The following is a 26,756-nucleotide window of genomic DNA, read 5'->3' as shown; positions in this document are numbered from 1 at the left end:
AATTTTTCCTTCATTTAGTGACTTGTAGATATCCATACCCTCCCTAATGGAGGGACGTAATGCTTTGTAAGAACAGGTAGAAACTTCTCTTCCTTCTTTAAAATCTCAAATGATTAAATGTTTTTGGATGACAGTCAAATTGTAGTCAATCCAGTAAATTTTTCTTAGTCTGCCTGTAGCCACTCCCAATATGCATACACTCACAAAACCATACTGCACTAAGTACATGCACATGCACATCCCTTATCTCCTGCACAGGCTTTCTTGCCTTACTTTTTAAGATAGAGAATTCAAATATTTGCCCCAATTTCAATCAATTTTGTTTGCTCCTTCATTTAATCATTCAAAATGCAAAGCTATTTGTATTTGGTATATATGTGTATTTTGTCAGTAGGTATAAATGAGTGACTAGCATTGTCCTGCAGAAAGTGAGGGGCTGCTGATGCCAAGACCCCTGGACTGAGCTGCCTGCAACTTCCATGCCTGCTGGTTTTGCCCTGTGCCACAGTAGTTTTTCTTGCAGGAACAAGTGCACAGCCTGAGAGCTAGTGTACCCAGGGCTGCCCTTCCCCAAACCCCAGACTATGAGCAGCAGTCCTGCAGCTCTAGCACCAGCCAGGCTCTTCTATGCTAGCATTGACATAATGGAGGGATGCACAGACTCAAAGGTGTTAACGTAGTGCTACTATTCGTGTGACAAGCTAACAGGGCTTTGGGTCGTTTAAAATCAAGGTATCAGCTTGCCTTATGCTATGACACATCTTCAATATTAAAAATGTTACAAAGATTTAATCATTAAGGGTAAAAAGAAAAGAGAAAAAACTCCCCAGCACCTGAAAATAGCTGTTATAAGGATCTCTGCTAACACTTCCTTCCTAGAACAATGTTAAAGTCGGTATAATTCACATGGTAATAAATCTTCTTTTGAAGAAAATATTTGTTTGAAATAGTCCGGAAACATTTTTATTGGTTTTGTTGGTGGAACCTGTTCCAGTTACCTTGAGGACTAAGTGAGATGCATACCTGTACAGGGGAGCAAAAAGAACTGAGGGAAGTGAGCCTTTTTCCCAGTTTCTGACTCCTCCAGCCTCCATCCTAGAGACCAGCCACAAACTCCATAGTTGCTGTACAACCTGGCACTCTTGTGCCACAGATAGGTAATTGAAGATGATGTTTTTGTCTTTTTTACTGTTACAGGCTTATGGTGGTGTTTGAAAGAAGGTTCCTGGCCTGGTCAGCCAGTCTAACTAAGCAGAAGGCAAAAAATGAGAGAGAGATGAAAAAAATGAAACAAAAATTTAAAAAAAGAGAAATAAAAGAAATAAGGAGGAAGATAAGGAGTAGCAGCAATCAGTGAAAGAGGAGGAACAGGACTGCAGACTTCACATCCTAGGTAACATTTGAGACAGTCAAATCTGGTTGTCTGCAGAGGCTGCATTTCAGGATTACCGTGGCGAGGCTCTGCAGAGGGTTCCCTGGTGACCATGTGCACAACAGCCATGTTAGGCAAGCTTATTGCTTCCAGCACAGCTGCTCTGTGGTGACATTACTGCCTGTTTGCAGTAATAACTTAGTTTGGTATTTGACATTTTCTGTCTTTTATAAACAATTCTACATAACAGGCTGAGTTGCACTTTTCTTACTTGGACAACTTGAACATAGGGTTTTACATGTCGGTTGGCTGGGATGGGGACCCTCCCTCTCTGCTGCTACAGAACTTGCTTTTTAAAATTCCTTTCTTTCATTGTGATTAAAAAAAAAAAAAAAGGAATAAAAAAAAAAAAGCCTTGCATTAACCACAGTTCCACAGAACAGAAATTTTGAATTTCAGCCAGCTCTACTTAGGAATTTCTAGCTCATTTTCAGGATCATACGTAGGTCAAGGGCAGCTTTTTTTATTTAATACTTCAAGTGTACATTTAATTGTTTGGCTAACTTAACATTCAAATCTCTACTAGGCACATAATAGCCATGATGCATAGAAAAATTTTGGTTTCAGTCTGAACAGGTCTCTTTTTTACAGAAGATTCTTTCCCTTATTTAATACCTTCCCTTTGCCCTCAAAAAAACCATGATCATCCTAATTCAACTGCATGTTGAAAATTTTGCTGGAGATGTGATGCAATGGAGCTTGAGCTGGAAGATATGTGTTGGACTGACTTGTCCATTGACTTCTTATATGACTTAAGCAAATAATTTCAGCACTGTCTCTCAGTTTTCCTATTTGTAATAAGGACGTAATGCTAGTTTCTTCCTTCATTTCTGTGCTTTGTTCTATTTACTGCCTCCCTTGTCTGTGTGGACTCTTCCTTTTCCACTCTATGGTTGTCAGTGTTTCAGGAGTTCTTCCATCACCATACATGATTTTATACTAGATGAGCCCTGCAGGTTTAATTTTCAGAACTTAAAAGTAGCCCAGTTCCCAGCTGAGTACCTACTTCTCATGGACTTAATTTTTTTTACTTTTTCTTTTTTTTTTTTTAAATAGTAGATTAAGGGTTGGAGTGTCTGTAGGTTCAGATGGGAAAACAAACCCTTCCAATGCTTCAGGTTTTCTTTACCTCTCAAGAAAGTTCCTTTACTGCTTATAATTCATGTATTGCTTTTTCCTGCTAATTTTTGAACCGCTGTGTCTCAGCTAATTTTTCTTTATGTATTTTGTATGACATCTTTCCTGACTTAAGTCTTAGAACAGTGTGTTACTTTGACCTGTTGAGGTTTCAGTTGATGGAAAAGTACAGTATTGAGCTCTCCTCTGACACCAGGCTATTCTGTAGCAAAGGACTGTTTATGAAGTGGGAGAGAGTTCATGTAAGAATCGAAAGAGTACATTTGTACAAAACCCAATGGGAAAAGCTCTGTCGTCAAACCGGCCCAGGCTGTTGAGGCAGATGCCTGGCTTTGCTCTTTTGTTTATATTCCAACAAATCAAAGCTGACCTGTGTTGTTATCAGAGTAGAGCAGCAGGTGCAAAAAAATAACACTGCTGCCAACTCAAACGAAAGGGTAAGACTAATACCCTCTGGGAGGTATTGAGAAGATAACAGAGAGCCATGCCAGCAACTGAATTAACGGCTCTATTTACGGTGGGTTTTACTTAATAACCTGCTCCTAACCTGACACATAAATACTCCATTGTATTGTTTAACGCAGCCACTGGAGAAATCAATGGAAACAGGATGGGCAGCTCTCACTGTGCCAGGTGAGAAGGAGCGATGCCATGGAAGTGTTAATCCTCTAACCACAGGCAGGAGAGAGGAGGAAGCTGTTCTCGGCTTTTACAAAAGTGGGGAGACGTTGTTTCCCACAGGTTCTTGCCTTACCTATAGAAGGTGGCTGCAGAGCAAGGAAACTTCATTCCCCCTATTTTCTGGTTGCTTTTAATGAAGGCAGGGAGCATAAGTGAGCCCCAGCATATACATCAGCTGCTGTCCCAGTGCCATGTGGCTTTTGGAGGCTCAGGGCTTCCTCGAAGTCCTGGGTGCATGGGGTGGGTGAGCCTGCTGCTACACCCAGGGGGGAAGCAGACAGCTCTTGTGCAGTCAGTGGAGTGCAATGGCAGGTCTTGAAATCTCTTATTCTTTACGCAACAATTACAATATGAAGAAACCGCATGGATAGAGCTGAGCTCCAGATAAATGTTTACTAAACACACGCAAACATGTCATTCAGACAGTCAAAGTAATGGTCTGACAGCAGGTTTCTGAAACAGGGTCAGTGAGCTCCATTGAACTATTTCAGTGATGGCCGCCCACTTGGGGACACTTTCCTTTGCAAACAGTTGCTCACCTTGGGGTACTCGGTAGACTAGAGAGGGATGCAGGTGGAGCAGGCATCTTGGCTGGAGCTATCACACAGGTGGGATCAGTGAGGTCCAGCCTGGCACTAGGGAATGTGGCTCACCCGGGCAGAGGAGTTAATAGTCCAGCCATGTAAACGTTCCCTGTCGGCTGCACAGAATGATCCTTCCCACTGTGAGCCCTGCACTGCCTCTGCTATGTCTCCTCCTTGAAATATCCTTTTGCTATCATACCAGAAAAAGAGTCTGATCAGATTGTGGTAAGTCAGGCAGTGGGTTGTAATAAGGTATAAACACTGCTACTGACCAGGTTAGTCCTCCAGCAAGCTACCTAGTTTAGCCTAAACCGCTTTACGCTCAACATCCAGCTTCCCTGTGCTAGCTAATTTATGCTGTCCTCCTCATTGTATTTAATGAAGAAACACAATTAGTTTGTTGATTGAATGAATCAATTCATGCGAAAAATAAATAGTAGTCCCAATGGGAAAATCTGCATGTTCCTCAAGATGCTTTCCTGGTTTTTTTCTCCATCCCATGTTCCTTATTCTGTTTAGTTCTCACTCAGAAACCAGCCCCAAAGACGAAGCTGGCTGTTTCCAAGCAGTTGCCCCTTATAAAAACAAAATGTATGAAACAGAGTTTACAAAAAGGAAAAGAGAAAAAAGAATCTTTTTATTTTGGAAGTAGGCAAATTAGTGGTGGTTACTGTTGAAAACCAGACTAGTCCCATAACAAAAGAGAAGCGCAATGATAGTGGTTAAAATAAACTTCTCCATGAAATACTGACTGCTGCAGCAGTGTATGTCAGAGTCTCTATAGAGTGGCTGTTATGTCAGAAACTCTTCAGCACCTAATGAGAGCCAAACACCAACACAAACACAATTATTACTGTTATTATTGTCATTATTCACTAATAACTGAACAGTCACACAGGCTACATTAGCAGTATGGAAAGCAGTTCCCTCAATATGCTGTTAGCTTTTAATGCAATGCAAAGAGAAGCTGTCGTGGAAGGTAGGGAGAAGTGGTTGGGGAACCAGAGCCAAGGGAAAAGGAGGTGTTAGGACATGATGATAATATTTTGTTAGCTGATGAGGTTCTTGCTCAATTACAGGCATGTGGCTTGTCAAGCTACAGGGGCATCTAGAGTGCTTTTTGACCATTTGTATATTTCATGTATTGTAAGCAAAAGAAAGGTGTTTAGCAAAAGGAGATTAGGGAGATGAGCTGGCTCCTAGTTAGAGGAAGGATGTACTAGAGTGATAGGAAGGGCATGAAAGGAGGTGTGGAATTGTTCCATGAGGTGTGGTATTAAGTGCTGAAAGAAGAATAAAGAGCAAAGGCAGTTTTTCCCATTATTGTGTTTTCCAAGATTCTGTATCCCTGAGGCTAGACTGATGAATCTATGGCAGATGGCTTCTAAATATTCAGGAAAAATGGCTGACCCAAATTATCATGAACTTGCTGAGGTGGCACAGACAGTAATGAAAGGAGTGCCATAAGCCAGTCAAAGCCATGTTTTGCAGCACCAACTCCGAAAAATAAAAAAATAAAAAAGCCTGCTTTTTTGCCACTTTTCAGCAAATATCTACTTATTCCAAACATTCTAAGGATATGTTAATGCAAAAAATGACATGAACATTTATCACAAGAAATAAGACCTTTGATTGACTCGCTTTTGTCTTAGCTTTATGACTAGCAGTTCCACCAATAATAAACAGATCTGTGCACAGATCTTCTGCAAGAGGAGAATGAGCTTTTTGACAGTAAAATAAGTTATTATATTCTTTTTTTCATATTCAAAAATTAGTGGCATGACAAGAAGAGGCACATCTAGTCTGTGATGTGGCAAGGAAGCATGGATCCCAAACACTGGATCCTCATTATGTGGCAGGTTCCAGTTCACTGTTTTCTCTGCTAAGGTAACATATCTATGGGTAAAATTTGCAGAAGTACCAACCTTTGGCATTTAGCACTGTCAGACACATCTATGCCTTGAGGACTCTCTGTTCACAGTTGGCCTTCTGTTTGCTTCTGATTTAGAAAAACAAACAAACAAAACCTCTTTTAAAATTCTCCCTTTTATTTTCATTATACTAATGAATACCTTGAAAATTGAAGTCAGTTCATATGAAGATTGTTGATTGTGAAAAAAAGGGGTCAGAGAAAAAACAACCTATGGGACTTTGCATGTTATCAAGTAAATTTTCTTCTTTTTTTTTTTCATTCATAAAGTGAACTTTGTTCTCTCTCAAAAAGGAAACTGAACTATGGTTTTGTCTTTAAATTACATCGTTAAAAGAGAGATAAGAACCAAACCCAAACCCTGGAGCAGAGGGATAGCTCAGATACAGATCTAGATCCTAACTTTTCTACCCAAGCTTCTCTTTAGTTAAAATATATATGCAAGATTTTGAAGCCTCTATATGAACATGTTAAAACAACCACCACGTATCTCTTACAAAAGTTACCTTGTAGTGCATCATGAAAATCAGATCTTCAATAATATAAGATTCCAATCAAGCTTTATTTGATTTTGTTTACCATGATCCTATCTGTAATGTAGGTAAATGTTAAATGCTCCTTTTCTATTCATCTTCCTTTTTCTGGTCTTTCAGTTTACCTTCATGTATACATTTAATATACAAGGTTCAAAGAAAACAAAAGAATAAACCCAACTCTTCCTTTCCAAAAGCCCACAACAAGGCTCAATGTAGTCTCTGAAAGCTCACCAAGAGCCGGTTTTGCACATGCATAGGTGGATTTATGCATATGAGCCACAGCTGTGTACACCAGAAATATAGAAGCATAGGAATGTGCAGTTCAGAGAGGTGTAGAAGGGAAAAAGATTAGCCCCAAACCAGAATCCTGGATACAAAGAGTTTTGGAGATCATTTAGAAAATTTTCTTATAAAAATGATTCCTTGAACTTCACACTCACAACGTGATTCAGTAAACACATTTTGTTACTGTGGCCCAAGGGTACATATGATGGACTAAATGTGAAATGCATCAAACACTCAGTATGTTATACAACAAATATTGAGCGTGATCATAGTGCTTCTTCATATGAAGTTTCTTCAAAGCTTTCAAGGAGTTTGGAAACAAATTTTTATGGGGTATGTTTGCAATGATATTAGTGGTGAGTCTTTAGGTTATCATCAGTCAGGCCAAGCTGCACAGGCTGTCATCTGAATGTTAACTTGCAGGTCATAGCGAAGTGGTCCAAAGTTGAGCTTTTTGTTGTGAAGTGGATCCCTGCTGGGAATTAGCCTGCAGGTGAGTTGTTTCTTTTGAGGCTGCTCTCTGGTTTTTAGGCACTAAAACAAAGGGATGGAAACAAGGAAGTGTGTGATAGCTATATGTGGATCTACACGGCCAGAAGAGATCCTAACACACTGCAGAACAGGTCATATCTGAAAATGAGCTATGGCAGGGATGGTATCTTATCTGGGAGTTTGGTACAGATACCAAGGATGAACCTGAGACCTTTGCAAAATAGACAGATAGAGATCATAGGGCAATCTTAGGGTCAGCCATAACTGTATATATAAGGCACACTGGCTTAGAATAGGACCCTGGAGCCCTGGTAGTAGTACACATTAAATAGGATGAAAAAAAACCCAACCCCAGAAGACCCAAAGCTCACGGTAACATGCAAACAGGCTCTCAACATTCATATATTCAGTTTGTGCCTGCCCTTACCACCGCTGGAGATGTAAAATAGGTGGTTGGAATGCAAAGCAGCTAATTGATCCTATACATTATAAGTACAATGCCTTTATGTTTCTAAAGTAACCATATGGGTAAAGCAGATCCACTTGCTTTGTTGTACATGTCCTTTGTTTCTGGTGTCTTGAAAACTCAGCCCACTTTGTTGTCTTTTGATTTTTTTTTTGTTGTCTTTTGATTTTTCAACAAAAAGATTAAAATTTAGATTCTGTTCCTCTGCAGCTGCAGTTATTACATGGTATCATTTATTTTAGATTGCTGTTTAAGTACTTGACCGTAATCCAAGGTGCAGTAATGATCTAAAATATTTAACATACTCTGTAGATACTTGTTCCATAAACTCTGAGCCCTGAAAAGCAGGGATTGTGTCTTCACTGTGTACATAACATACTTCAAAGAAAATAGGCCCAGGTGAAATTTACATTTGAAGTTCAGCCATGATGGTAAAAGGGGAAAAATGGGGAAGGATCCCATAGGTAAATATGCCAAAAGAGATCCACCCTTTTGGACACGCCAGGAGGAGCTGCACTGAGCTTGTCTCAGCTAGAAGTCACTCTTACACTTTGCATAGCTTACAGGTGGAGTCATAGTTTAATAGTTTCAGTCAGTTTTGCCTTAGACATATTTTCTTGTGTTTTGCATAGAGTACATAGCTTTACAAACCAGAAGGTTATAGGCCCCCTTTCCCCTGTGGTCTCTATACCCCCTCATATTTGTAATTAATGAGACCCTTAGTTCAGTTCAGTGTTGTAACATAAGCAACTGTACAAATCAACGTCAGAACAATGACTCTGGCTGTAGTACTTCAGGATTCACTTGTTTTCTCTGTACTGCTTATTCACCTTTCGTACTGTGTTCAGCATTTTCCTGTCATTTAATATGAGCTCTTGAAAGATTCTAGTTCAAAGAAAAGAGAAACTCATTATCAGGATGTTAAGACTCATTGGGTTGAATATGGAAATGGGGATCGGAGTAATTTATTTTCAGAGCACACCTGTAGTGCAATAAAACAATTTGCATAGAGTGCACTATACAGTGTTCAAGGTTCAAGGATCTGTAAATATGTTCTTCTGCAATGCTGGATTTGCTCCATGGGCAGGCCGTGGCTCCTTGCTCTTTCCATTACTGCTGTTTGCTCAGAGTGATCAGGCGGTCAAGGAAGACAAGAAGAACAGAGCAAATGACCTCCTGTTACTGCCAAGTTGCCGGGCTGTGGCTTGGTCAAAGCTCCTCCTGACTCCAGTGAGAGCTTGCACTAAGAGAGGCCTTCGGGGTTTGGTCTTTGAATACCACCTGATATATTGAATTTAGGCAAAAGAGCTTTTTTTTTTTTCCTTGGATGCATTCATCCCTTCTCATAGGACTCTCTAGAAAGAATGTTGCTGAACACCAGTGCACAACTATATTTAACCATACTGATTGATTAAAGTGCTATCTACTTCCTGTCATAACTGCAATGTTCCTAGTAGCATTATAAGATTATACTCCAGAGACAGCTCCTCTTTGAAAAGAATGGAAATGTGTCTACACATACGTACAATGCACACACAGAGAGGCATATGTGTGTATATAAATGCATGTGTGTGTATATACACATATGATATTTCATGTGTGCTTTCATTTATAATGTACCATGTCTTAGTAGAGAGACAGATCCCAAGATCTTTATATTGTTTTCCAAAATCTCAGCTCAGCTAGAATCCCTTTTTAACATGGTTTCCTGAGGAAATGAAGCTGTTGTGGTTATTCTGTCTGTGTGTTGGCTTTTGCATTTGGCCTCTAACAATCTTTGAGTCCCATCGCTAATTTTAATTAAATTTGATATGGGGTAGAAGTCTCAAAGATATGAAGTTCTTACAGGATTAATGAAAACTGGCTGCCAAGTACAGGAGGAAAATCTATTAATACTCCATCTGAGAGAAAGAGTGAAGCTTGAGCTCACTCCTTTGAGACAATGAGATATTATAAATGCCCCAACCGTGGGAAAAACTTCAATCAACGCTCACATCTTACTAGACACTAGAGAATCCAACCACAAGATATACATTCATAGGTAACCAGGCTTCATTAGTTCCACTGTTCACTTTGATACATGGCATATGATTAAAAGAAAACTGAACATATTATGTGTCCTTCCCCTTGAGGCTTCACACCCTTTAACCAGGTTTGTCTGTACACAAGGGAGATTTGAGGATTTGGCCCTAAACTAATGAAGAGCACGCCCCTTCCAATATCCGGACTCAAAATCTTTCCAAGTATGGGATGAGACACTGCTGTAAGCATAAATCAGCCATGAACTTGTATCAATGAAAGGCATATACAGAATGAAATGGAGAAAATCACAGTTCAGTTTTCATAGGGAAAATATTCTTGAGCATGATGCAAAGGTGTGGAAGTTACATTAGTAGGACTTTATACTCACCCTGAACAAAGGGCTAGAATGATTTCCGAATAAGGAACACTCTTGCATTAAGATAAAGGAGATGAGTTGACAATTTTCAAGTCACCAAAAACCCAGTTCCTTGAATAATACACAGAACTTTGGGAAAATTGGGGTTAAAGCTAAATCCAGTGATATTCCTGTGGTTAATGTCATATCGTAAATTCTTCCTCTCATGCACAATTGTTCCTACAGGTGATAGTGGAAATTAATTAAGTTATTCTGGTTGAGGTAACTTATATAGCTTTCAAAAATGGGATGTACTGACTGATTAATTTATAAAGCAAGTTCCATGTACATTATCTGAAAATACTATTAATGTTGTTTAAGGTTACCATTGAGAGTAATTGTCCGCTAGACTGTGACGGGGAGAATATTTTAAAGCAAAATAACTGAAATCCAAATCTAGGGAAAAGGCTGCCAGAGTGCTACTTCTCATATCTCTAACCTGCATTGGTTACTGCTGGGGTGGAAAAACTATGCAAGACACGTGATTTGGTTTATTTAACCACCCATAGCTTCAGTTGCTGAATCAAAGTGTCATAGAATCTTTTGGTTTGGAAATTCATCTGACTGATTAGTTATGAAAAAGGAAAAATGAGAGTTTACCTGAATTGAATTTTCAGGGCAAAATTACGCAGGAGCTTGAAAATAGAAATCACTTCAGTTCATATTCACACATTTTCCCAGACACATTTTTATTTGCACAAGTATCAGGCATGAAAATTATGCAGAATTCCAGAAACTGCAGAACTTGCAGAAGGCAAAACCACATACATAACACAGTACCTGAAATTCTGACATGGCTTCTGAAAATGTGACTTCAGATCAGTAAGTTGAAATTCAGTATTAAGTGCATACGGTAGTTTTTTTAAAAAGAAGTGAACTTACCAAACTCAGTTCCTAAGAGTGTTTTGCTAATCCTCAAGTTTTATAGTTTTCCCAGAACAGCTGGTATTCTACCTCACCTCTATTTGATACTGTAATAAGGTCTTTATCATTAATACTTCATTCATTCATACCTAATTGTCTTAAATTATTAAAACCCAAGTTAAATAAATAACTTGATATATCGTCAACCTGTACAATCTCAGAAGTGTATATATTGACTGTCAAACATGCATTATTGCTTAAAAGTTCTTATATATCAAGCATATGAGATAAATTATTGTCATGGTTTAACCCCAGCCAGCAACTAAGCACCACGCAGCTGCTCACTCACTCCCCCACCACAATGGGATGGGGGAGAGAATCAGAAAAAAAAAAAAGTAAAACTCATGGGTTGAGATAAAGACAGTTTAACAGGACAGAAAGGAAGAATAAATAAATAATAATAATAATAATATTACAATAATAATAATTAATAATAAAAGAAATGGAATATACAAAACAAGTGATGCACAATGCAGTTGCTCACCACTTGCTGACTGATACACAGGTAGTTCCTGAGCAGTGATCTGTGCCCCCCCAGACAACTCCCCCCAGTTTATATACTGGGCATGACATCACATGGTATGGAGTACCCCTATGGCTACTTTGGGCCAGCTGCCCTGGCTGTGTCCCCTCCCAACTTCTTGTGCCCCTCCAGCCTTATTGCTGGCTGGCCATGAGAAGCTGAAAAATCCATGACTTTTAGTTTAGTTAGCAACAACTGAGAACATCAGTGTGTTACCAACAGTCTTCTCATACTAAATCCAAAACATAACACTATACCAGCTACTAGAAAGAAAATTAACTCTATCCCAGTCAAAACCAGGACAATTCTATTTATATACAAAATAAATTACATTAATGTTATATGATGAACATCTTTCTAATCAGTATAATAAATATAAATGCTTCCTTACACTTTTCCGTCACCCCAGTAAGTCACTTGGCTTTAACATGGGACTAAAAAAGGTCTTCTCTTCTAACTTCATAAATTTACTGACTGATATGACAGTCATCTCTCATTTGGCCAGAGTGGGACAATAGGTATCTCTCTTAACTGTTAATATTTTATACCCCCACATACCTGCTATGAGAAAATAAATTCTCCTTGCTGGTGGTCACCAAGTCATAGATTGGCTAGAATTAAGAGTGGAAAGCAACTGTTTAAACATCCATGGTTTGATTTTGCCATTCTGTATAGCTACAAAAAAATGCCCTGGACTAGGTTATACTGTAAAGCACCACTCCCTGTGATAAACTTCCTAAGGCTTTGGCTTTTTAAGCAATTTTCCAGTAACCCCTCTCTCCCCCTCTCCCTCTCTAAATATATATATTGGGCAGAGGGAAGGGCGAAGACTTGTAACTTTTTAAAGTTACATAATTTATTTTAAATGACAGAGGAAAATACCAACCCAGGTCATTTTCAGGCTGTTCTTTAAAACCAGTGCTATGAGTGTTTCCATTGACTCCTTTTCTTCTACCGAAAAGGTTGCTGGTATGAACTTGTAGGGACTCAGGTGCTGCTCTCAGTGAAAGTTTTCTCATTGGCCTCAGTGGGTAAACAGCCAGTGACTTTAACTTTCACAAGTCCATTTTGTATTTCATCTTCTTTATAATTCCAAGGTGAAGTCTAGCTGCATGAACATCCCATCCTGATGTCTAATGTTTCATTTTTACAGACTTCGTGGCTTTTAATTTAGAATATTTTTGAACAATGGTTTGGGTTTTTTCTGTATATTTATATAAGAATAACAATCTGAAGCCTTTTTAATATTTAACAAATTACTTTTCCAAACTCTTGAAGAATGTCTACGGATACAATGTATATTTTTTAACTTTGAAACTTCAAACCACTGAAAGATAATGTAAAATATCAAGAATACTTTTAATTGGGGAGTTTTGTATACCTTCACTGGAATCATTAAGCATGTGATAAATATATGATTTTTTTAAAAAAATATCTTATAAGTAGGGGGGGGTTTAATTATAAATAAAACAAGGAGTTTTGCTCACGGTGCTAATGCTAAGATGAAGGGAAAGTTTGTGTCACTTAAAAGAGGGAATGCTGTCTTGGCGGTGGTGTCACTCTAAAATGCTGTTTCTGTTACAATGGCTGTTTCATTTACAAGACCTTTGACAGTCTGATTTTTTGGTGGTTTGAAATGTATGATCCGTGATAGTTGTTACTGAGAAGTGTTATAGACACTGCTGACAGATCCGATAAGAAACTGGGTCAGCTGACAAGATATTCCCTGTAACATTACCTCCCTATAGCACTAACATGTGTGTCCTTCTGTGTGAGGGAATTTCTGAACATGGGTTGGTGTCAACTGTATAGTTACTGAAAAGTCTTTTCTTTCTCCTAAAAACAAGAAAAGAAAAAAAGAAAAGCATGTTTAAACCACATTTCTCTTTAAATTAGAAAAAAAAAAAGTGAAAGTATTTAGTATTTCATTTCTCAAAGCTTGGCAGTTTTCCTGTATTGCTCTGTCAGGAACCTTGTCTTTTCATTCAGCTTTATTTCTGATTACAGATTATTCCTTTCTGGATGGGCAGCTGTAGAAACTTGCTTCTTGCATATGCAAATCAATCATGGCAATGTTTATCATAAGGAGATTTTGTGGCAGTGGAAAAGGGGTTGTGGCAACATGTTCTTGATTTCACTTGTATCTTCTACAAATGGAATTGGCTTCCTCACATCACCTTCAGTGGATTTTTTTTTTTTTTTTTTTTTGCCATTTACCTCTTGGACTAGACACCACTCACTAAGCAAGCTGTTCGATTCACTTACAGATCATGATTTTGGAAGGAGCTGGCAGAATGAGTATCAATTCCAGCAGCAATCTACTCCACCAGCAGCCTTCCTGGACAGACGGATATTCCACATGCAATGGTAGGAGGAATTCAGCGGCTCTGAGCTATGGTTTTTTCTGGGGAGGCAGGGGGGAAGGGGCTGCGGCACCTTTAAGCATGCACAAGTATTATTTTTCAGTAATACTAATTTACTGGAGTTTCACTTCTGGTAAGAAAAATTTCCATTTGTTACTTTATTTGTAAACAACTGAACTCACAACACTAAGTTTCTGAAAGTGATCAGTTTATGGTTCATTTCCTTACTGGTTCTTTTTCTTAAAATGAACTTGGCGTTGAAAGTGCCAAAAGCTCCCTCTCTTCAGTCCAGAATTCTTTCTCTCTTACCTTTACCCTTCATGCTTTCTCTGAAGCAACATTAGTCTTCAATGCTAATCACCCCTCCGGCTTTCCAGGGGAATAGCCTTTTTGTTCCCTTACTGCATTTGCTTTTTCAGCTCAAATTACTAGATAGCTTTCTAATCAGACTGGCATTAGAGCACTAGATAGCTTGTGAGCTGAGAACTTTTTTTTCTCTTACTGTTTTCTGATTATATAGCTGTATATATAAAAACATGTTCACACATATTTTCTCTCAATATAAAAATATAGATATAGACATATATCTATATATATAGTGTTTGATATAAATTTTAAATTCTTTTCATCACTCAGTCGACAGGTAAACCTTAAAATCTAAGCAAACATATACTGCAGTTGTCCTTCTAATCTAATGCTGCAACAAAACTTACAATGAAAGTTCCCACTCAAAGAAACTCTTGTTCTTTTTTATGTGTAATTTCTAAATACACAGGAATACATAAGCATGCACTTAATAAATGTGCCGACCTGTCTGCAATAGATTCATGGGGGAAAAGTCCTGGCTGAGTTTCCCTTTGCACAGGATTTTGTGAAGGGAAATGGTGGGGTCTATCTTCATGTTTCCAGTGTGAAACTCCTCAGGATTTTCTCATGTTTTAGAGGGACAGGAAGCCGAAAGCTCAGACCAGCCTCTACAACCATTCATCACTTTTACCTAGCTAATTTTTCCTCTCACTAAAGGCTCTCCATTTACTTTAGCAGTCTAGTGGCCTCTGATATTCCTTTACCCTTCTGAAGTGATAGGAACACATAGCAACCGCCTTTTCAAGGAATACTTGACAGCTCCATCAAACCTTTATTCTCTGTCATACCACACTCTTAATCATTTCCACACTCATTCCTCAAATCCTTCAACAGGAGGATGAGAAAAGTCCTGCAAACTCCCTAAGTTACTGACACAGACTTTGTTGGCCAATATTGATAAAGAAAACTAAGTAACTGTGGGTCTTTTGTGTGTTTACCTGGAAACTAGCATTGTGCACCGTATCTCAGCTGAAGAGACCTGAGGTCTAATGGGATCTGAGGGGGGGGGATTTCCTAAAATGTGCCAACTCTATTGCTTGTGGTCTTCTAGCAATATCCACTGTTGTCAGTATTTCTCACAGCTGTGTGGGTAATCTTTTTCTTGGGGAGACTGAGAACAGACCAGTGCCACATCCTGGAGCGGGGCTCCTGCAGAGTTAGGCCATGGCAATCTTTCCTCCTCCTGTAATTCAACCACCTCTGCAATCCCTCATTCCCTCATCCTTAAACTGTTCATGAAGTTGTGAGCATTTTATCACGCCACCATCTCTGCCTGGCACACTCCACTGTCCTCCTTTCCCAAGGAATAAATTGCACTGAACTCCTTTTGCCAGCCTTCTGCGAGGGCAGACTAAAGCAGTCCTGCCTTTGCTCTTATCTTATATAATTATCCTATCCCCACATACAATTTTCTTTCATTTGCACAACATAAATTATTGTCATGCAATGACATACAACTGAGAGCAGTTTAAAAGATTGCCAAGAAAAGATTCAGACATCCTAACCAGAAAATTAGGCAGCTTCCGTAACTAAAAATGAGTTTTACTACTGCACTCAGAAGTCACCTTACCTGACTACAGAAATAACGTGCATTCATCAGAACGTCAGCTCTATCACGAAGCTGTGGGCCGTACTGATAGGCTTTTACTGTGGAGCAATATGAGATGCCTTAGCTTTTACCATTCTTTGATTGAATCCCACAATTCATATTCAGTCCTTATTAAGTCCTTATTCAAAGAAAATTTCCACATCACATTATGAGAATTTTGCAAGGCTTTTCCATCATTTTCTGATGCACTAAAATTATTTTCCCACACAAGGATCAACATACCTTTCCAACAGTACTTCTGTAAGGTATCTTCCATCAAAGAATTTTGGTGTACTTAGCCAACATTAATAAATTAATTCCTACATACTCAGTCTGCCAAGAGAGGTGTAAAGTAATAATTCCTAGCTTTTAATTGGAAAACTGAGGAAAAAATAATAACAATACCTTCTCCAGCAATAGCTACTGAGCTAGTGTTAAGGACTGAGAAAAGAATCTAGATCTGTGGACTTTCAGGGCATGCAATTTAGCTATAGGCCTTTCTTGTCATCAACATAATCCCGTGGTGCCAGTAGAGACAGTAAATACCTATTTTCTTGTCCAGTGTCCAGCAGCTTCTATGGAACCCAGTGGCACGAAATACACCCACAGTACTGGACTAAGTTTCAAGTCTGGGAGTGGCTGCAGCATCTCCTTGATACCAACCAACTGGATGCCAACTGCATACCCTTCCAGGAGTTTGATATCAACGGGGAACATCTGTGCAGTATGAGCCTGCAGGAATTCACTCAGGCAGCTGGGACAGCAGGGCAACTTCTTTACAGCAACCTTCAGCACCTAAAATGGAACGGTAAATAGATATTAGGCAGTGATGCATGTATAGTGGTCCGAATTCTGGGATCTTCAGAAATTGCTTACATTCCCCAGAGACCTACCTGGCAGATCTCATATGCTAGGTTTGCTATACTGCTTATACCTCATTCACTGTATTGGTAGATTGCTTAGATATGACATAAGGCAGAAGTCTGAAGGACCATGGGAAAGGGTATGATTCCTGCCTCAAAATTAGTGCCCTGGCTCAGCTGTAGCAGTTGCTGCTTGGAGCTAATACCTTTGATTCTTCTGTGCTCTTTGTCATACATCCTATCTGCCGTTTGCTTTCTTGCAGGCCAGTGTGGAAGTGACGTATACCAATCTCATAATGTCATTGTGAAGACAGAGCAAACAGGTGAGTAACAGTTGGGTAACTTGTGTTTTGATGGTGACAAAAAGGGGAAACTGTCCATTCCAAGAAAGAGATATCAAAATGGCATTAAATAAAATGGGAAGTGTATCATGCAGAATAAAAGAAGTAACACAAATATCAGTCAGTGTCTACTTTTTGAAGTTCCAGGTAGTACAACCATATCTTAGTCTGCATGTGGCCACTTTTCCTGGGACACCTCTGCAGTATCAGCAGTCTATAACTGGTGTTCAGAGTTGGAATAGTTTGCAGTGCTCAGCAAGCGCAGCTTTGTAGAAGACTTCATTCTATGCTTCATTCAGCAGATATGAAAACAAGTATTTTCACAGTATTCTCAGTTTAAAACAAAAGAGAGAAAAAATAGTTTGTTGTGAAGTGCTGTTAATGTTTGAAACATGAGGAAATTTCCAAACAAAACAACTTCGAGAGAAAAGAAATGTTGTATTTCAATTTCTTTACCTGTTTCAATGAAACTGAAATTCAGGTAGTATTTTGATTTCACCAGATCTGCATTTTTCCTGTGGCAGTCTTTTTTTCCAGTGTATTCATAGCTAGATCCCTTTCCTCCCAGGGTTTTGTTTCACCGAGAAAAGAACTTCAGCTCAGTTCAATCCTCCTCTTCAGGCATGATTGTTTTCCTCGTTCCTTTGCCAGAGCACCTCCATCCATATCCAAACAGTCTCTATGCCACTAGTTGCAGTCTCTTTGTATGTGAGTGTGCTCATGAGCCACACTTTAATATCTCCTGGCAGAATGAACACAGATTCGTAGCATGCGATGTCTCCAACAAATACTACCAGCCTATTTATTGAGCTAACCTGGAGGAGCCCAGCCTCTCCAGCCAGGGACAATATTCATCTTCTCCTTGCAGCGGGCAAGCATTGCAATCTGCAGTCAGCTCCTTGCCTGTGCCCACATAATTGCGGGTGATGTGCATGCAGCAGCCTCAATGATTGCCATATAGAAAACTACAGTAATCCTTTAAGTCCTGATTTATGAGATCTTGGTATAATATTAGTTCCTCCTCCCACTAGAGATACACAGTGCAGTGCAAAGTACCTCAGCTGCACATCCTGGAAAGGTCAAATCCCAGGACTGATGGCTCCCCTAGCTATGCTGAACCAGGAGTGGCGTGGTGGGGCTCTGGCAATGCCAACCACGGGCAGTGGGAGCGGGTTTAGTTTCTGCATGGGGAGGAGCAGGCGGTGCAGATTGGGGCTGCTGGGAAAGGGGCCTCTTGTGAGCCAGCAGGGATGGGGCTGGTGGTTTAGAAGGGAAGCCTGCCTGATCCTAGTAGACCCTCGCAGTTGCAAAGACTTGGGTAGTGAAAAAGGCCAAAACGGGAAGACAAGCTGTCTCCCCATGTTCTAGCTAGGTAAGGCCTGTTTTCAGAGGCAACATTAGGCAGATCAGGTGTCCAAGCAAGCAAAGGGTGTGTGCTATTGTAGGAACGCAAGCTCTGGGTGCCCAAACATGCAGCTATTACTTAGCATGCCTGCTAAATTCCTATGTCATAAGTGGTAACTCAGCCAAACATGATGATTTAGCTATAACTTATTCTCATTTTTTTTTTATTTCATTCATATGAACATGAAAAAAAATTAAGGAAAACCTAGATTTGAACCTTACATCTCATCCTTTCTGATCTGGATTCAAAAGAAAAAGAGATTTTTAAGGCTTCTGGCCTCAAAAATGCACTGTGAAGAGAGTCACTTCCTGATCAATGTACAGGTCATACTTCTGTTCTGCTTATATTGATCCATCTCACCAGAAGGTCACTAAAATTATTAAAACTTCTTTAATCATGAAGGTGGTTTTTAGGTTAAGGATGGGGACTTGACGTGCCTGTAATAAAATGGCCCTTCATCTAGGATTAGGCTTTGATGTTTCTCACTATGTGCTTACACATGAAGCTCTGTTTCAGAGGGGACTTTCGAGTTCTATACTATCGAGTTCTATACGCATTATAAGCATCCTCCTGTTTTACTAGATACTTGAGAACACTTTCATCTCTATGGCACCAAAGCACTGTCATAATCACCAGGGGCTGAGAATTCAGGACTGGATTGGGTAGAATTAGAGTTGATCTGGCGCAGGCAACCTCCTTCAAGGTCAGGCATAAATGATATATTAGCCAGGAAAAGGAAGCGCCTACTACATTATTTCTAAAAGTCAGTGCTTTGTGTAAGCACATTTGCCTGAGTATGCAAAACCCCATCCATAATTTGAGTGAAAGGAAATAATTTTGTGCATAGCCCCTTCACTTCTTGGTTCCCTTCACAGCTCTTTTTTTATTCCCTCAGTGCTCAATATTCACCTCTGTGCTAAGAAATGTTCTTTTAGTGATCTGATTTTCCTTTTGGTCTTTTACCTTCAGATCCATCATTAATGGTGTCCTGGAAAGAAGACAATTACCTGTATGACAGTGGCTATGGTAGCACAGTAGGTAACTAACATCACAATACTTCATCCATTTCTGAGATAGTTTTATTGTTGTCTGAGACTATTACTTTAAATTTCTTCTTTTGATTTCCCAGAGCTATTGGACAGTAAAACATTCTGTCGTGCTCAGATTTCCATGATGACACCTAGTCACCAGCCTCCTGGTAAGGAACTTGTAATTATATTGTTAATTGTTCATCACTCGTCCCAGAGCTACCGACATATAATAGTCTCTGTGGTCTTCTGTTGTAGGATTGCTTCTGAGCCTCCAGTAATTTTAAACCAAGCAATACTGATTCTGACAGCTCTTTTAGCTATCATAATTACCACAGCTTGCTTTAAAGACATGCTTCTCTCTTCTGTCAGGACAAAAAAGATCAAATAATCTGCAATCTCTACGTATCTTTTAAAGTGACTGAGTCAAAGGAAAAGATGTTAGTGTCAGCGAGACGAGACATTCCAGCTCCAGCACGCTTCTCTGTGGCGTAGCTGGTTATAGGCAAACAAGAGCCGCGTTCCTCCAGAGAACTGGCTGCTTTTCCCTAGCGAACCAGTGGTTCATGCCGAGTAGGTTACTAGGTTTGTGGCTGGGTTTGGGGTCGGCCCAGGGGAGCCACCAGGCAGGCACCAAGCCCTCTGCCCACCTGCACCAGCAGATGGGCTTCCCACCGGGGACCACCAGAGCCGACAGCAGGGCATGCACCCCACGGCTCTTCACCCCCGCACAGCGCTTCCACGAGGCAGAGACACAGCGCAACCCGCCTGCTCAAGGGCAGGAGAAAGAGCAAACCCATTCGCCGTAGCGCCCGGTGAAAGGGCAGTCCAGGCGCACGCGTCGGGACGCTCCGTGGGCTGTGTCCCGGGGGCTGGCCACAGTGGCAGAGGAGCGAGAGAAAGGCAGTGGGAGAAGAGGAGAGCGGGGACAGCAGGGGAGCAAGAAAGGGGGAAAGGAAAGACAGGTCCTTCTTGGGAGGCTGTTAAGCAAACAGACCCGAGGGAGAAAGCGGTGGAGGTCATGGGAGGATGAGAAAGGAGAGCGCACTCCCGTGGATGCAGCCCCGCAGGAGTTGTCTCTGCACCGGGGGCCGCTCCGTGCCCCCGCACACGGACGGCAGCCGCAGCCTCTGTGCCTGCCCATTCGCCGCGTCCCCCGGCCTCCGGCACAGCCAGGCCTGCCGAGGGGCATACAGTTTAATCTGATGCACTCAGCAATAAATTAAAAAAAGAGAGAAACCCTGACCAGAAGAAGAAAACCGCCAAACCTTAAAAAAAAACAACAAACAACAACCAAACACTCTGTTTGCTTTCTCCGCTGCCTCCACCCACTCTCACAAGATGGCTACCAGGATTTCGGAGCTCTCTGACAGCACTGGGGACCTGTCAAGATCCTGGCATAGTGTGTTTACCTGCTGACTGCTGAAGCCTAGAGCTAGGGTGGCATGCCAAGGGCACAGCCTCCTGTAAAAACTAAATTTGTATATCCCGTAAAAAAATGGCTCATTCCTGAATCATATGCAAATACTGTGCAACCTTTTGTCAAAAGTTTTGCAAGACGGCTTTGTTGAAACTGCATCATAACTCTTTTCATCTGTCAGGCCCCAGCCTCCTAACATGGCATGTTTGAAACCGGTCTCCACAAAGGAGCGGAGGCAGAGCGGGAGGCTATTTACACAGCTGAAATCCAGAATAAATCACCAGCTAGCAGAAGGCAACTGAACTTCCAAGAATAAATCGCCAGCTAAGTGGAGCATAACAAACATTTGCAAGCAAATTGTGGGATTTGAAAATGAGAAGGATTTATATAAGAGGGCAAATAAAGGACTGGGTCCTGCTGTCCTCGCCTGGAGTTCCCACAGACTTTTAATAACATCAGGGGAATCATAATCTGAGGAAAGGCAGTGAAATAAGCCTCATTTTACTTTTTCCCCCCAAGCAGAGTGCGGTTCGGGCTCGTTCCTGCTCTTTGAGAGTGAGGAGGCAAAATGACTCAGGGTGCATTTTCTGCTTGGGGGTCAAGGACAATAATTGTCAGTCTCAGAACAGTGGAGGTTAGGCTTATCCTCACTGACCTGTTCAGTTTATGTTTCCAGTTATGTATGAATAAAGCAAGTGTGTGAATAGCTTTGCATCTACCTTTTCACATGCAGTTATTGCAGTTGCTTGTGCAAATCTGACAAGTTTCCATGCAAATGAATATTTCCTGTGAGTCATTTTCCCATGCAAATGCCTGGTTTCCATGAAAAGTATGATAATGGTGCATGCATAGAAGCTGGGAAAACATGCGTGGGACCTTAAGCTTTGCTTTATGGAATTCAGGCACGAAGTATGCTGAAAAGCAACACAGAAGGGGCTCCCTCTCAGGACTATCCCACAGATTTTGCGAGACTTAGAGCAATCAGATGAAAGCTATTCATTAATGACAAGAGTAGAACCAGGCTGCTGTGGTTTGAGGGCAGGAGGGTTGAATGTGCAGACTGTGAGGTAGGTTACAGTCATGAACAGGCAGAACTCTTCTTTTTCTTAATTTCTGAAGAAACACTTGTGCCAGAAACCCTATTCCTCCTCTGGCTGGCTGCAGGTGAGTACCATCAATGAGAAATGGCTTGTTTCTATGGCTCTGAGCCACACAACAATATATGCACGTCCAGCTGCCAAAAACTCCTACCAGTGCAGCCCCGTTCCCCCAGCCTGCCCACCTCACCCCCCAGTGCTTTGCCAGTTCATTATGTTTTAGTCGGGTAGGTCTTCTGTGCATTGGTACCAGTGCATACATTTCACATTAGATCATCTCTTCAGAAACAAATAAGCCCCCAAAGATACATGCTTCTGCAAAGACTAAGACATAATGGGACAATTCAGGATTCCTTTTATAGACACGATGATCTTATTTTTCTTTCTCTCACACATAACATGAGGTGAGGTATTTGTTAATCAAATTTAGGTTTCAAAAGCCAAATGTTTACCTCTGCATTCATTCTTTATTCATCAATGGTCTCTTTGTGAAGTGTGCTGTTTAACCTGTGGTACAGAAAACAAAACTCTCCCCCTTCCTCCTCACTTAGATTACCTTCTGAAAAGTGATTATCTTTAAAAGAGATATTCGTTCTTTTTTGTGGTTTTGTTTCTTTCAACCTGCTAGTCAATGGAAAGCCTTTAATCAAATTTACAAATAGACTTCATTTTCCTTCTCTGCAGATTCTTCAGATGTGAAAAAATCACAAGATCATACCCTAAAGTCCCACACCAAGAAGCACAGTAAGTCGACATCCATGTTTATAATGGTTGGTTGATTGAAGGAAAAGAAACACATTAAAAGCAAATCCCCTTCGGGAAGGAAAAGGAAGCATTTTGAAAGCAAAACTGGTTAGATCATTATTGTCATTGAATCCTCCAAGGATCTGACTGTTTCTAGTACTGTTTGCTTACATTATTTTTGACTCAGTATTGTTATAATTTTCAAATTGTTTGTATCAGTGAGGGCTTACGGGGAAGCAACCAGTAACCAGTTGCCTCTGCCCTATGTTAAGCCAGGCTGGTGGACTGGAGTAAAGGAATGATGGAGACCCAGGATTAAATCAGGAAGATCTGTGCGAGGGCATGGCCATGCTCGTGCTCGTCCCCATGCCTCCCAGGTGCAGCATGCACCAGAGACCCTGCTCAGCATCTCCTTGCAGAACTTCTCACACATGGCATCATGAGCAAGCACCTGCCCCTCAATCCTTCCACCTCTTCCCCTCTGATAAGGCAGTCTTTTCTCTCCCCTCATCTGCTTTTTCTGCTAGTTTTGATTCAACCTGATTGTGAAGACAGGTTACCATAATTAGGATTTCTGGACATAGTTCTATTAATGTACTTTACTGAGCTTTTTACGCTGAAAATATCTTGTGTATATCTGTTGCATCCTGTGTCATTCCCTATATTTAGAATAGAAAACCTTAATATTGGTCCTCCACTGCATTTTATAATGTTTGATTTCATCCTGTTTCAATATGGTCTCCAGATTATCTGCCTCTTCCTGACTCCTCTTCTTACCCTTCTCTGTGATTTTGCCCAGCCAGAACTCCTGAACTTTTTATCCGCACACAGATATTTTGTTTCTTTTTTTGTGTGTATATCAAGGTTGCTCACTAAAGGATTAGATAGGACTGGTCCAAAGACAGACCTGTAAGAACTGAGGTCCCGTGGTTTGTTCAGTTTGGAGAAGAGAAGGCTGAGGGGTGACCTCATTGCAGTCTATAACTTCCTCAAAGTGGGCAGCGAAGGGGGAGGTGCTGATCTCCTCTCTCTGGCGACCAGCAACAGGACATGACGACATGGAACGAAGCTTCATCAGGGGAAATTCAGACTGGACATTAGGAAAAGGTTCTTCACTGAGAGGGTGGTTGGTCCCTGGAACAGGCTCCCCAGGGAAGCACCAAATTTGTCAAGAGTTCAAAGAGCATCTGGATGAAGCTCTTAGACATATGGTTTAGCTTCAGGTAGTTCTGTGAGGAGCGGGGAGTTGGATTTGATGATCCCTATGGGTCCCTTCCAACTTGAGGTATTCTATGATTCTAAGAACTCAGTCACAACCTTGGCATATAGAAAAGGTCACCTTGCCTTGCTGGGCTAATCCTCTACATTTCCAGTTTCTTCAGTACTGCTCTGTATCATGATCTACTGAGTATGTTACTGATGTCCAGATAGACTAGGTCCACCACATTTTGTTGGTTCTAGAAAACAATTATAATAACAAATAAAAATATTGGATTAGTTGACTTAAATCTACTTCTACTCATGTTGCACTGTATAGTGTTTTCTATTTACCTTCACATCTTTGACTAGCTTGTTTCCTTCTTAATTTGGTCTAACGTCTTGCATGCTTTTGAAGTCAGACCAAAGGACTGCTATCTTTCTGGCCCACCTTGTCACTGTTTGTTATTCTTCATTCATAAACTGCTACATCTGACTTGGACTTATTTAATCTTTTTTTCTTTTTGACCTGGGCTTTCTAGGGCCATCTCTACAGTAACCATGGGATGGATTTGTGCTTAAACCGGGAGGTCTACCTGTTGAAATCAGAGAGCTGGTTTTGCCTTTTCTCATATCATGGTCAAACTTTTTTATAACCTTTTCACGTACAATTTTGGCTAGCCAGTTTTGTCACTATCCCTCTATCGACTCTATACTTTCTCACGTCTTTAAGTCTGCCTAAGAGACCTGGGACCAAATACTCATTGATGCAGAATGGCATTTCACCTTGCCTTCTCTCTGTCTTTTAAATGCATGGAGGTTCACACTCCACATTCACATGCATTCACATGCGTGTCCTACTTCACAGTTATCTTGGCTGTTTCACATACTGCATGATAGTATCAGGTTACATGCCATGCTGTAGAAGAATACCACGAAAAAGGGGCAAATGAGATGAGAGGAAGACTTAAAGAGGGCAGAAACAGTGCCAAAGGCAGAAGGAAGCCGTGGGTGGTTTGGACTCTGCTTCCCCTGGTTGCTGGGGCTCCTACCTGCCTGCCGTGGGGCTCAGGCTGCCGAAGGCTGACGCTCACCTCCAGCCTCAGCGTAAAGGCTGTCAGTGTTTTTTGCCTATATATCTCTGAGGTGGGGGTCCTGCGCTCCAGGAACTATAGCCTGTCCCTACTGAGTGGTCACCACCTGTAGATGACACACTGTAAGAACATGGTATAAAAATGGTAACATAGCCCAGAGAGCAGTTTAGATACGCCTTCCTCCTGCCCCTTTCCTCTTTCAGACCCTCGAGGAACTCATCTTTGGGAATTTATTAGAGATATTCTTCTCAATCCTGAGAAAAACCCGGGATTAATCAAGTGGGAAGACCGGTCAGAAGGTGTCTTCAGATTTTTAAAATCCGAAGCTGTGGCTCAGCTCTGGGGAAAGAAGAAAAACAACAGCAGCATGACTTATGAGAAACTCAGCCGGGCTATGAGGTGAGCTGAGATGTTGCTGTAGAAGACTGGGGCACATAAAGAGACTACCTGAATGGAGAATTGTTTGACTTTTAAAAATGAATAGTCAGCAGCACCAGTTGCTTTCTTTGACAGCTGAGTCTCTCCCACTATTTTGGGGATTGTAACATTACGTTCTTCTTTGTCTTTTCTTTCCCCTGCTTCTCCTGTATGCTATAATATATATACCATACATAACATACATGAGTTATATATATAATATACATTCTGTTACTGTCCACCCAAACAACCAATGTAGGAAGGAAACACGGTTGTAGCAAGCTGAAAGTTCACATGCTACTGAATTGGGAGGGCTTAAAGGGCCCAGTAACGGTCAGAGACCTTGTTATTTCCAGCAGTGTTCAGAAACTAGATGTAGCCCCCACCCATTATCTTAAAATAGATTTACAAATTCTATGTGAGGATTTTTTCTGCTCTTTGCTTTAACATTTTGAGCACTTTTTCCATAACCTATTCAAGTTCAAAATGTATTTTTAAATGGAAGCTGAGATTCTTTCCTGATCTGATTTCAGATCCTGGCTTGTCTGGAAATAAAATCCCATGAAGTCTCATAAGAGTGTGTGATAAATATGGCAATATATTATGACCTGAAATATGGTGAAATTCAAACTCAGAAGATAATTAATGTAAAGTAAAAAGAAGACATCAATTTTTTTCTCCTCTTTCAATTATAATAATCTTAGGTATTATATATATAACTCAATAGAAAATAAAGAGTTTTCAGCTAGCGGAGGGATTGCCTGGTTGGCAGTGGCCTTTTAGGACCGTACGTTAATTTAATCTTAAATCTTTTTCTATGTTTTTATTTTAACAGATACTATTACAAAAGAGAAATCCTGGAGCGTGTGGATGGTCGGAGATTAGTATATAAATTTGGAAAGAATGCCCGTGGCTGGAGAGAAAATGAGAATTAAATATGTCAAGAAATAACATTTAAAACGCCTGGATGTAAATATTCAAAGACTATTTTCTTATATTTATGTACCAAACTGGGGTGAAAAACCAATTCAACTTCTGTCGGGAAGAAGGAACATTATATTATTGGTGTTAAAATTATTTTATTTGAAGTATGTCCTGTATGGGGAAAAAATGTACACAGTTTTCTGTGATATAAGATAACATTATAGAGTTATGATTATTTGTCCCTTCTTGTGAAGTTTTTATCTTTTTTTTTTAAATCATACAGGCATAATGTGATTTATGAGTCATGCAAAGAAAGGGAAGGAGCGAAATACTAGGGCATTTAGGGAGTATGATAATCCACTTTGGAAGGCAACTATAAGTGGAGGAAACAGTAAAGCATCTCTGAGCCAAGTAGTCTTCTTCCATAGTCAGCTGGTTTATAGCTTTCATTGGCCAATATCACTTGTTCCTTCCCTCCTCTG

The 26,756-nt window shown here is 40.5% G+C and overlaps 1 protein-coding gene across 2 annotated transcripts in view; it reads left to right on the top strand.

Annotated features, from left to right (window-relative positions):
* EHF (ets homologous factor) overlaps nucleotides 1–26,515 on the top strand; it is a 31,854-nt gene extending 5,339 nt beyond the window's left edge. Inside the window, exons 2-9 of one of the 2 annotated variants that reach the window (XM_010586025.1) lie at nucleotides 13,695–13,794; nucleotides 16,307–16,552; nucleotides 16,871–16,930; nucleotides 19,323–19,391; nucleotides 19,483–19,551; nucleotides 22,583–22,642; nucleotides 25,137–25,332; nucleotides 26,186–26,515. In XM_010586025.1, coding sequence (XP_010584327.1) covers nucleotides 13,698–13,794; nucleotides 16,307–16,552; nucleotides 16,871–16,930; nucleotides 19,323–19,391; nucleotides 19,483–19,551; nucleotides 22,583–22,642; nucleotides 25,137–25,332; nucleotides 26,186–26,285 — 897 coding nt within the window. In that variant the 5' untranslated portion in view covers nucleotides 13,695–13,697 and the 3' untranslated portion in view covers nucleotides 26,286–26,515. Of the gene's footprint in view, nucleotides 1–13,694; nucleotides 13,795–16,306; nucleotides 16,553–16,870; nucleotides 16,931–19,322; nucleotides 19,392–19,482; nucleotides 19,552–19,876; nucleotides 19,880–22,582; nucleotides 22,643–25,136; nucleotides 25,333–26,185 lie in introns of those variants that run through there. The other variant, XM_010586026.1, reaches the window with a different exon arrangement.
* The last annotated feature ends 241 nt before the right edge of the window (nucleotides 26,516–26,756 follow it).

Source organism: Haliaeetus leucocephalus, unplaced genomic scaffold (assembly GCF_000737465.1).
Source record: "Haliaeetus leucocephalus isolate CR32 unplaced genomic scaffold, Haliaeetus_leucocephalus-4.0 Scaffold138, whole genome shotgun sequence".
NCBI classification, from domain to species: Eukaryota; Metazoa; Chordata; class Aves; order Accipitriformes; family Accipitridae; genus Haliaeetus; species Haliaeetus leucocephalus.
The sequence above is the reverse complement of the archived record's forward strand: the minus strand, read 5'-3'. Positions and strand labels throughout refer to the sequence as shown.